The sequence below is a fragment of the Rhododendron vialii genome, chromosome 11a (genome assembly GCF_030253575.1).
Source record: "Rhododendron vialii isolate Sample 1 chromosome 11a, ASM3025357v1".
In the NCBI taxonomy this organism is placed as follows: domain Eukaryota; kingdom Viridiplantae; phylum Streptophyta; class Magnoliopsida; order Ericales; family Ericaceae; genus Rhododendron; species Rhododendron vialii.
The window spans coordinates 17,340,874-17,353,517 of record NC_080567.1 but is presented as its reverse complement, the minus strand read 5'-3'; the positions used below and the strand labels follow the sequence as shown (position 1 = coordinate 17,353,517).

General features: G+C 39.4%; 1 protein-coding gene across 1 annotated transcript; it reads right to left on the bottom strand.

Annotated features, from left to right (window-relative positions):
* Positions 1 to 427: 427 nt before the first annotated feature.
* LOC131307778 (uncharacterized zinc finger CCHC domain-containing protein At4g19190) lies at positions 428 to 6,810 on the bottom strand. The gene is made up of 7 exons (XM_058334461.1): positions 6,470 to 6,810; positions 6,270 to 6,332; positions 5,664 to 5,800; positions 5,413 to 5,538; positions 2,998 to 3,199; positions 1,680 to 1,794; positions 428 to 1,599 (listed from the first exon to the last, which is right to left on the bottom strand). The coding sequence occupies exons 1-7, from the start codon at positions 6,683 to 6,685 to the stop codon at positions 644 to 646; spliced, it is 1,815 nt and encodes a 604-aa protein (XP_058190444.1). The 5' UTR covers positions 6,686 to 6,810; the 3' UTR covers positions 428 to 643.
* Positions 6,811 to 12,644: the final 5,834 nt, after the last annotated feature.

The following is a 12,644-nucleotide window of genomic DNA, read 5'->3' as shown; positions in this document are numbered from 1 at the left end:
ATGGGGCTATTTGCCGGACTAAGGGGTGGATGAGACCGGGCAACCGCCCTACCCAAGTTTCCAAATTTTTGTAATGTCATAGTAGTTTTTTGTTTTTAAAATGTTAAAATCATATTAATTCACCCGCCTAAGAAAAAAATAATATATTATGTTTATTATTTTATCTTTTAAAATAGCTATAGGAGACAATATTGTATGCATCTACAATGTGGGCCATTGGATGAAGTTAATCTCAGCCGTTCATTGGGGAGGTGAATGTCTATAAAAAGAAAGATTCCAAACAAAAGGTATGTATATTACTAAAAAATGTACTAAACTACTATACAACATAATCTTAGCCATTCATTGAGAAGGTAGATGGCTATAAAGTTAAACTACTACATGACATTGACATAGCTCAGAATCAGAAAGCAAATCTGTTCGACTATAGAGAGGAAATGAAGGATTATTTACAAAGCAACAAGTAGTAACAAGTAACAAAAGATTCTTCAGATTTTCTGTAGACATGGAATAGTCGGATGCACCTTTGCACCAGAAAGCGTCTTCATTTTGCTCAAACTACACAACAGTTAAAGCCAATCTATGTTTTCCTCAATCTAACACAACAGGGTAAAAGCCAAGGCGCATAAAACCTCGTTCTAAACTAAGAATCAGTGCGGTTGCGATGATGGCGATGGCCAGAGCAATGACTGTGCTTACTACTACGCCGCCTGTCGAAGTCTGAATCGTCAGATGAGCTTGAATAAGAATGCCCGTGTCTACTCCATTTATGATACCTATCCAACTCCGCACCCTCCTCCGATGAAATCGATTCAGAGTGTTTCTGCTTCTTGCTTTTATGATTTCCCTTCTTTGACCTCTTACTCTCATTATCACCGTCACATGACCCGTCACGCCTATCAAACTCTTCACCATCCGCTGCAATAGGTTCATAATGCTTTCGTTCCTTTGTCTTGCATTTCCTCTTTGATGATCTTGTCCTCTCATGATCCTCACCGGACGACCCCTCCCCTTTCTGATGCTTTGATTCAGATTCAGTATAAGTGGGTGGTGACCGCCTTATATGATCCCCCTTCTTTGACCTCCTCCTCTCATTGTCATTGTCACATGACCCGTCACGCCGATCAAACTCTTCATCATCTGCTGCAATAGATTCATAGTGCTTTCGTTCCTTTGTCTTGTGTTTCCTCTTTGTTGACCTTGTCCTCTCATGATCCTCACCGGATGACCCCTCCCCTTTCCGATGCTTTGATTCAGATTCAGTATAAGTGGGTGGTGACCGCCTTCTATGATCCCCCTTCTTTGACCTCCTCCTCTCATTGTCATCGTCAAACGATCCACCCCACCTATCGAACACGGCATCAACTGATTGACTTGGCTCGTAATTCTTCTGTTTCTTTGTCTCATGAGTTTTTTTGTTTAACCTCTTCCTCTCATCATCATCATCATGGGATGTCCCCTCCCCTCTACGATGCTTTGATTCCTTATAAGTAGGTGGTGAGTGCCTTCTGTGCTTCTTCTTAGTCTTGGAGCTCTTATCGGGTTTGCTAGAAGAGAAGTTAACCAACAACTCAGGGATGTTCTCTCCACTAAGGAATCCTACACATGGACGGGAACGAGATTAACATTCATTCTCTTTTGATATTATATACAAATCTCACACGGGAAAAAGTTTCTACCTCCATACTCATCAAATATGTCCTCGGCAACTATTTGCTGGTTTGGATCGTCTGGGTTGAACCCACCACGGGGAGGACTCATTCCTGGTTTCTGTTTAAGCTCCCACTTCAGAGGCTGCAAAATCAGCCAGAGAACACCAATCAACAACTGGATATTGTTTTAATAAACCGGCCGCACACAGGACCATGACTTTCGCATTGAGAGAGAGAGAGAGAGAATGATTAGCAAACTGCTAGAGCTCCACATCTATAAACACCTAGAGTTATATTCACACACATTTAGAGATCATAAATTCTAGATACTTGATGCAACTAAACAATGAAACAGGTTAATAGAGTAGTCCATCTTATTTTCAATGCAACTTGCAAGATCCAGTAGATACAGACTAGTAACTTATGCAGGAATAAAATAAAATACACCCTTGTTTTTATTAGATGAATATATATATATATATATATATATATATATATATATATATATATATATATATATGTCTATAGTCAGTTTCAGGAAAGGGCGCCCTTATTTTAGTTATTTGCGGACGTCGATCTCAGCCGTTGGATTGTGTTTTGAATGGTCTGGCTTCGCGGACAATCTATTCACACAGATCTGGACCCATTGAAAACACAATCCAACGGCTGAGATCAAAAGTCCGCATTTTCCCACTGTAAGGGCGTCCTTAGGAGAAGGGCGGTGTATATGTCTATATCTTATCATTTCAATACGAGGAAAGCTGCAACAGTTCCAAATACAGGCTAAAATAAATGGGCTAAAGGGAATTTTATCTAATATGTTTACCACTGTAACCCTCAAACATTGACACTGTGTTCGGTTTGCAATTTTGAGATTTATTTTTTAGATAAAGAAGTTCCATAGATTTGCGTATTTTTCCATCTTTAGTAATTTTTTTTAATATTTTGCCAAACTCTTTTACTTTTTGAATAGAGATACGCTATGCACATCCAAAAAGTATAAAATAAGTAAAAAATTTAACAAACAATCACTAAAGACAAAAAAACATGTATGACGTAACAGTCAAAAGTTTTGGAGAGATTATTTCTGAGAGGGGAACCAAACAAAGTGATCTGTTATTCACATAATTTTGTCTAGTGTCTACTGATTTTGTTATCCCCTTTCCACATTCACTTATCTAAAACAATTTGACAAATGTTAAAGACTTCTCTTATTCCCATTACCAAATCAAGTAGTCCTAAATTTTTGTGCCCTTTACACCTTGCTTATTGTGAGGGAAAATCACGCACAAATTCGTCTAGTATTAATATGGAGCTTATAACCCTATTAACTATGTAACATTACCTCGCCTGAATCTGTGTGCGCCAGCATAGCTGTCAAGGGATCATTTCTTTTCAATCGACTCTCTTCATTAGGCATTATTGCATCCTTCAACGGACATTCACGATCACCACTTTGGTGGCCATAATTTCCACATCTTAGACATTTAACATTGCGCACTTCAACTGCAAATGGTTTCACCCTTGCAGGAGCACCTGTTTCCAGCCTAAAAACAACATTATGGATAATGAGGATCGAGCATAACATAAGACAACTACTGAGGAGATTGTAAGTAGTAACTAAATAAAAGCTACCACAATGGAACAAAACATCAAGCATAGAGTTCAACAAATAATTTGACACAGCAATACGTCAATATATCCCCATCCTGTGGGGAAAGAAATGAATGCACTGGTGAGACATGAGAAGTACATAGAGGACAAGATGAAAGAAATGCGTCGCAAGGTGAAAAAAATGCATCTAGATGACAAAGATGAGATATATGATGGTTCCACAAGTCACCTCACAAAACTAATGCATGGAACCAAGTCACACATATCTTTATATAGGTTTAGCCAGACATATCCAAACAAGGTACGAGGTCCACTTGCAGGTAATTATTCGGAAAGAACAAACACCTGTTTGACACACACACGCACACACACACACACACACAGACAGATATATATATATATATATATATATATATAGAGAGAGAGAGAGAGAGAGAGAGAGAGAGAGAGATCCACAAGTCACCTCACAAAACTAATGCATGGAACCAAGTCACACATATCTTTATATAGGTTTAACCAGACATATCCAAACAAGGTACGAGGTCCACTTGCAGGTAATTATTAGTAAAGAACAAACACCTGTTCACACACACACAGAGAGAGAGAGAGAGAGAGAGAGAGAGAGAGAGAGAGAGAGAGAGAGAGAGAGAGAGAGAGAGAGAGAGATCCTTTTAATTTCTAGTCTATCATAAAACACAAAACATCTGAAAGTGTAGGATGTTTTTCAACTCTTGGAAATAAACACTGATTAGTGGGATTTGGGGTTCAAGGAGACTTTATGACTAGACAAATATACCCCATGTAATACACAGTTACACGCCCCCGATCCACATAACACAGTTCCGATCATCTCTAAAGATGATGAATGATGTTTTACGGAAAAGAATGTAACTATTAGTTTGCTATCAAAATCATGACCTCCTATTGTGCAGTTTCATATTGGGGCGGGCTTTTACAGATGTTCACTGGTACAAGAGATGTCACAACCTATTTTGTTTTGACTCTTCAAAAACCTACAAAGCTTACTTCTCCAAAACAGTTCATTCCATCCGCTTAGCTTGAAAGAGAAGGCCTATATGAAATTAAACTATGATTCCCTAGGTAAATGAGTCACATCATCATATTTCTGAAGAGGAAGCGGAGGGAAGGTGAGAAGAAGAAACAACTCAATAGGCTCTTTTCTTTCAAATCACATATCCCATGGCCCTGACTAATGCCTAACGAATATCCTTTGTGGCCTTCATTGGGGCCTTGTTATAGCTTCAATATGAACTAAAATTGTTTTTGCCCTCAAAGGTACTCTGAGTGGTCTTTGCAAAGGAAGTTGGTTATCCACTTATCCATATTGATGTCCGAGGATAGTGTATACTACAGTCTGCAATAGAGCAAAGAACCCTCCAACATTTGCCTTTCTTAGGCCACTTGAAAACCTTGCAGACTTGCAGTTAGTTTTTGAACTGCTTCTCCACTAGACGAATATGTTGTCTTCAATAAAGTCGGGCCAACTTGTTACATGCTAATCACGAATGTAAATTTAAACTACCGCGTCAGTTCTACCAAGATTGCCAGCGCATATACCTTGCACAGCATAATATACGACTTTATAGATGTAGATATGATCCTTGGAGGGTACAAAGATATGGCGTTCATATATACCTTCTTAACATTATCCACGACATTGTGCTAGTTAAGAGTGATGATTAGCAGCAGACAAATCTTATGCCTAAACTTCAATTCAGAAGAAAAGCAGAGAGGAAGTACTATTCATCGGTACTATAAAAGAGGAGCAGCACATAAAAATTATTGCAGTTTGTCATTTGGAGTCAGTTAACGAAGCCATGTAGGTGAAACATTACCAAGACAGCAAAATTTGGAGAGAGAGAGAGAGAGAGAGAGAGAGAGAGAGAGATTGTTTCGGAAGCTCATATACTTGCAAAGTGATAAGGACCTTAACGATGTCTTATATTAAGATTGGATATATCTTCTTGACTGAATACTCAATTTGATGAACATCGCATATCTGTTTGTAACCCTGGCATACAAACATTCAACCCTCCCTATTTTGGAATATACATGTAAAAGTATTTTGTAGAAACAAAAACAATTTCACAATTCGCCAATGTGAAAATTTGTCATTAAGACATACCGTGGAGCATTTTTAAGGATTTCGAATTGCTCTTCAGTTGGTAAAGCGCGACCAAAAACATCTTTTGGTACTTTTTTCCTTTTCTCGTCATGTGATTGATCCTTGCTGGATAAGGCTTCAAGAGGCCTACAAAATGTACTCCTCAGGTAAGAAACAAGAACAGAAAAAAGAAGAAGAAGCTATTTTTTGAACTACTAACCACTTATTAAACATAAAACCAAACATATCCATTTATTCTGATGCATCATTACATTGAAGTTGATGTCCCCTCCAAAGATGGGTCTTCCTGTTGCTTCCTTTCGTCAGAAATTTCAGCAGCTTTTGCACTTTCAGCATTATAACCCGGCGGGCGAACATACATGAAGCTCACTGCCTTCATCGTCTCCAACTATATACAAAATCACGCACTATTATGTAAACCACTTAATCATTACATACCCATATTCACAAATATCATGTAAGGAGATCTCCAACCCTTTCTCAAACTAAAATCTTAGTTAAAAAAAAACTCACCCAAATCTCTATCAAACTTGTATTAAACTCATTGGGGGAGAACCATTTCTTTACTCAAAAGTTTCACGGCAATGTTGAAGCTTCCAAATTTACGACTCTTCGCCATTACAAAAGACTCTACACAAATTTACGCTTAAGCATTCCTTTATCCTTCTGAGTGCTTGATATCAAATCAAGGTTTTACTAGATTTTTTTTTACTCAAATTGAGAGAATTCATGGAGATTTTCTCGTTATCTAACGGTGTCCAACTGCACTCACTATCACCAATTTCCAATAAATTGAAATCACATATACATTCTTTCATGCCTAATATTAGAATCGACATCGGGGTATAAGTGATTACCTTTTCTTTCTCTTTCTTTGACACAAGAGCTGCCTGGCGAAAGAACTCCTGTTCCTGGGCGAACTGCAGATATGGGTTTGATGACGAAAGTTAACAGAGAGAAGTCAACAATCAAATTCAAAAGACACTACATATATAGGTATATGTATCAGTATAGAGAGAGAGAGAGAGAGAGAGAGAGAGAGGGGAGAGATTGGTACCTCGCGGGAGACTTCCTCGGCGCGGCGCTGGCGCTGGGCGTGGGTTTGCTCGGCGATCCACTTGCGGCGCTGGTTGGGGTAGGAGAGAGGGTGCCATGGCTTCTGGTTGAGGAAGTTGTGGGACCAGGCGGTGCCGGATTTGGTCTTGAGATCAACCTCGCCGCCTTGGTCGGAGAACCTCTTGCTCAGCCTTAACCCTCCTTCTTCCTCCTCCATTCCCTCTAAATGCTCTATTTCTCTGTGACCCCCGATTAGTATTGGGGGTCGATCTTACAGGGTAGACAAATAGGAAACTTATTTTCCCTGGAGTTGCCATGATTACACTTTCATCCCAGATTTATACTTTTAGAAAAGATTTTGATTTTGTTACTTCTAATATTAGACTTTAATTCTTGGGAAATGATATTGGCATTCTAAAAATTGATACAGGCACTGTAACTCCAAAGCCACTTTCTTTTGTTTTTTGGAGTGCCTGCATCAATTTTTAGAATATCAATATCATTTTCCTAATTCTTTCCACCTAAAACTCCATGATTTCCATCACTCATTGTAGGTTCCACCGTTCATTTTTTTAGTAATCTGAACCATTCATTTTGTAGAGTCCGCAAAATAGTACATTTACCCAAAAACTTAAGTTTATCGGATATTGATAGTACATCAAAAATTAAACAATTTGGTTTATAAAATAGGTCATAGATAGTTTAATTTTAAACTTATCTACTGTCGATTTTATAAACTAAAATTCAATTATTTCATACACCTATCCATGTCTGATAAAGTTGATTTTGTGAGAAAATTTACTACTCTGCGAGCCTTACAAGATGAACGGTTCAGATTATTACAATATAAGCACGATGGGACCCACAATTAGTAGTGGTGGTGGAAAACTTGGAGTTTTCACCATGGACAGATTACTACTATGTGTACATACATACCATATATATATGGATTTTGGGGAGCCCACTTCGGTCCCACAAAGATGATTCGAACCTTCTATTATTTTTAAAATATTTTTTACGGAGTCTTGTAAAAAATCAACTCAACCCCATATCAGTAAGATTTTTTTTTCTAAATTTTTAGTAGCAAAACTGAGTAATGGTTTCACCCCCACAAATTCAGGAAAAATCGTTACTGATATTGGATTGATTTGATTTTTTATAGAGCTCCATAAAAAAATATTTTAAAAATAATAGGCGGTTGAAATAATCTTTGTAGGACTCAAGGTGGCTCACCCCACAAAATTCATATGTACATGGTATGTACAAGCTCATATGTACCGATAACTTTTCCCTAATACTCCCTCTGTTCGGATTTAATTGTTCCTAATTCTATTTCAACCGGCTAAAAAATGAGTTATATCTTTGAATCCGTATCGAATATGGATCTTGTTTGATAGATCTCAATTAATTTTATAATACAACATTTTTGAAATCACGTAAAACATTATAAATTGAAAGATATAATCGATTGAAAAATGGCACAAACTCCAAAAAAAAGACTATTATATCCGAACGGATGGAGTATTAATCCCAATTTCTCTCTCCCTAACTTGACGGTGTTTACATCAAACGTTTTGGAGCTCTCTCATCTCTTCTTTCTCTCTCTAAACTTTTACCAGATAAACCCTAGTCGCCCTTGTTTGCTTGGGGGAGGCGCCACCTCCTCCCCCGGGCGCCTCTCTCTCTTTCTCTGTCTCTTCCTTTTTCTTCTCCCCTTCCCTTGCCTAGGCCTGTGCAAAAAACCCGTCCACTCACGGACCTGACCCGACCAGAAGGGTTTTGAGCGGGGTCGAACATGTGGTTCAGATGGGTACGGGTTCATTTTTTGTTAAAAATTAAATTTCTGTTCGGGGCTCGGATTGGTGCGTTTCTTACCCTACCCGACTCGACCTGATCAAACCCGACCAAACCCGACCAAATCCGACCAATTCATAAAGATTAATTCGGTTTTTGGTCGGACCCGACCCGACCAAAATAATCAAACTCGCGGACGGTTCTTACCACCTGTTCGGTTCAGTTTTCGGGGCTAAAATGTTGTTACCCGACCATGTCGAGGTCGGGGTCAAACCCGACCCGTGCACACCCCTACCATTGCCGCGCTCCTCTCCTTTGTGGGATCTTGTTCCCCCCTCCCTCTTCCCCTTCCCTACCCATTCCTCATTTCCACCCCCGGTATGATCCCGTCAGATACTCTGTTGGGTGCATCCCATTCCCCTGGCCTTCTGGATCCCATTGTGGACCGCCATTTTACCTTGTTGAAGGTGGCTGTCTCTTGCCTAGCGGCGCTTTGGCCGTTTCAGGTGGTGGATGATGCGATTTTGCTGGGTTGTAGGTGGTGATGCTGTGAGTGGATATGGTGTGTTGGGATTGGGCATGGCGGCAGTAGGGGTTGCCGTGATTCTTGTGGTTGGTGCGGTGGTTGTGGCGGCGGTGCTACAGTGGTTGTTTTGAGTGTTTCAGCAGGTTAGAGTTTTGATTTTGTGTTTCATTTTTGTTTTGTTCGGACTCTTGTCCGGTTTATGTCCAGATGTTGGGTCCGATTTTTGTTCCGATGAGTCTTCCCGGGTGGCTTTGTTTTAATCTAGTTTTCCCAGATAGGGTGACTGATTTCCACAGGTTTAATGTTATCTTTGATTCGGAGCTCCTGTAACGCCCCCAATTTTGGGTACGTTAAATAGGCAATTTCATTGAAAAACTAAATGGAGTCTGGCTCAATATTACAGAATATTCTCAAAAGAGTAATCTTATTCAACAAAAGGAGGGTAGACTAGGGTTCCTATCTACAACTCCACCTGCTCCTCCATCCTAGCCAGCTCCTCAGCTCCAAAAGCCTCCAAAGTGTACTGTTCATCTTGATAATCTATAAGGTCTGACACATTATATCAGCGTCGCCATCGATATAATATGTCAGGGTCACCAAAGGTAACACCGTGAGCTTACAAAAGCTCAATAGAATATCCAAACCCACTAACCCTTAACTTACAAACAATAGGTCATAAAATCAACAGAGTACAAGCAGGTTTAACAAAAACGATTAACGATAGCACCTCCATATTCACTATTCAAGTATTGTTGGTGTCCATATTTTTCTGTGTTTCTCCTACGCGACTCATCGTAGACTGTGTCTCCATTTTCACCTTTTATCACCAAATCAACATTTTCAAAATCCGTTTTTAACACACCCAACCTCGGTTCCGCCGTTCCGGGTTCCCGAGTATCCTCACAATGGTTCCGCTGCACCGGGTTCCCATTGGCACACGATTGCATTGGCTCCGTACCGCGGATAACCAAGCCATACCTCACCATGGTTCCGCCGCTCCGGGTTCCCATGGGAACGCACACAATTCAAAACCCTCGGTTCCGCCGCTCCGGGTTCTCGAGTATCCCACAATGGTTCCGCCGCTCCGGGTTCCCATTTGAGGTTTTCAAAATTTAAACCCTCGGTTCCGCCGCTCCGGATTCCCGAGTATCCCCACAATGATTCTGCCGCTCCGCGTTCTCATTGGATTTTTCACAAATCTTACTTTTGCACACGCACACAACTCACATAATGCCACCCAAAATCGGTCATTATGTAGTTTTAAAATATTTTCTTCCTCGAAAAATATTTCCTTTCATTAATCACATCCTAGGTGTCATGTTTTTACTTTCTCGATTCTCGTGTCTTGTTACAGGCAAAGACTCCGCGATAGGACTTTTTACAAACATAAATCATTCATTGTAATCTTGAAACTAAACTAGCAAGATCATCCAATTCTATATTAATAATCATGCTCATAACCATCCTAAAGATCAAAATACGAATACTTCTATTCAAGTGTCAAATTCTATCTTTCGAAAACCATTCTTTCTTTCTTTTGAGAAATTCTAAGCAACATATGTTTATTTCGAGTAACAAGTTGATTAATTCAACATATTTCCCTCCCTTTTCATTTTTTTAAAGAAAACTCCATTCAAGTATTTCATGAAATTCTAATATTTCAGGCAACAGATAACCTCATATACTTATGACAAATAACTTTAGCAGACAACAGATAACCTTATATACTTTTTCACATACGGTTCTATGCTATGCGTTGAGTTAGTGGACGAGGGACTCTACTTATACTTAGGGAAGTGAGTAGAGAAAATCTACATGATCGTAATGTCGTTTCAAGATTTTGTAAAACGAGCTTGCTAATTATTCCTAATACTTTAACTTGCCTTATCATAAACAAAAATAACTAAAGTTATACTAGGGAGAATGAGTAGAGATTTATCTACCTTGATCCGAAACTAGTCGGGGCCGAATAAGCTAGTTGGAAGTTTTCTACGGGCGGTGAAACTCGCGAATCTGGACCAAACTTTGGATGGCAGTAACTCAGTCAATATTTGGCCGAATATGATCGTTCTTGGGTCGAAATTGAAGCTCTCGAAGTGCTCTACAACTTTCGTGAAGGAAGTTGATCCTAGAAACTACTTTAGGCAGAAGAAAAATGGTGATAAAGGAGGAGACAGTATGCTGTCTGGAAATGGAAATCCGAGATTTTTACTGAACTTCGAATGCCAATATCTTTGTCATTTCTTCACCGATTGGGGTGGTTCTTGGGTCTAACTTGAAGGTTTCAAAGTTCTCTACAACTTTCCCGGAGGGAGTTGGTTCTAAAAACTACTCTAAGCAGGAGAAAAATGGAGATTCGTGAAGGGCAGTAGGCTGTCTGAAAATGGAAATGGTTTCTAGAGAGAAGTGAAAGCAAAGGAGTGAAGGTGTGAGTTGAATGGAAGGCATGGGGTGCTATTTATAGCCAACACTTGAGCTCCTCCTCCCTCCTCTATGGCCGGCCCCCCCTTCTCTCCTTTCTCCCATGGATTTTGCTCCATTGTCATGTCCAATCAAGCTTGAAAGCATGCCAAGTCTTCCATGACTTGTCTTTTCCAATTTAGGCCAAATCTTAGGCCATCATGAAGGGTTTTTGACTTGTCAAGTCTATGGGGAGGTTGCTTGCAAGAAATAATATAATCATGGGCTAGCTTTGTACTTTGGAAGACTAGAATGGGTTGGCATGTAATAAATAGGCTTAGGGCTATTAAGGTTGCTTGTGTAAGTGTCCAAAACACAATCACACACTCCACCTCCTCTCCCATTCGGCCTTCTCTTTCTCTCTCTCTCTCCCTCTCCCTCTCTCTTTCTCTTGTTCTATGTATAGACATATATAGGTATATAAGTATATGTATATATTCATCTAGGAAAGTAAAACCTAAGATAGTTAGGCTTAAGGCTAGGACATAGGTGTGCATGCATGCATGGCTAGTCTTGCTTCTTTTGGAAGCAAAATGATGGGATTCTTTGTATGACTTGTCTTGTCATGCTTATTGGCAAGTCAAAGGTCTAATATTCAAGGGATAAAAATTCTTCTAACAATTATAGTCCAAGGGGTAAAGGAATATTGGTCATAATTAGGGTTTGAAATGACTTGTCATGGGGTATAATGATTACCCCTAAAAGTCTAAGGGTTCAATTAGGGTTTGGGGGTTCAAAAGGCTCCAAGACGGTCAAAAAGGTCCAATTAGGGTTCGGGAAGTGTAACTAGGAGAAATGGTAGTTTGGTTTGTCCAATAAGTCGGTTGGAAACTAACCTTACTCGCCAAGTAGGATTTCTAGCCAAGAAATATAATTTAAAGATTTTATCTAACTCGTTAGGAAATATACAAGTGCTTTTATAAGCATACTTGTTTTTAGAAAATGACTAGATTGCTCGGCGTGAAAGATATAATTTTATAAGTCTCAAATCTAAGTATGACGGATTATAAAAATTAAAAAGAAATTTTTAGTAGCAAATCCAAGTAATTAAAATAAAATTTAAATATTTAACGAAATTTTTATTTACCCAAAATCATGATCGTTACAGCTCCACCATCCCGAGACGGTCGTGTCTAGGTACTAGCTCCACGTTAGCCGGCCATGTTGACGGTGTGAAGAAGTGAGCGTTTTGGCTCTTGCATCGGCGCTAGACACTAGTTTCGTCTACTAGTCTTTTCTTGTATTGTGTCTCTATTTCTTTATATTTGGATGAAAATCTATACTTGTTGTATGTCCTGTGCGGTGTTCCGTAGATGCCGTATGACTTGATTAATGAATTTTCTTCTTCCATGGTGTGTTTCTTTCGAGTATGAAAAAAACTTTAATGCGCTAAAAT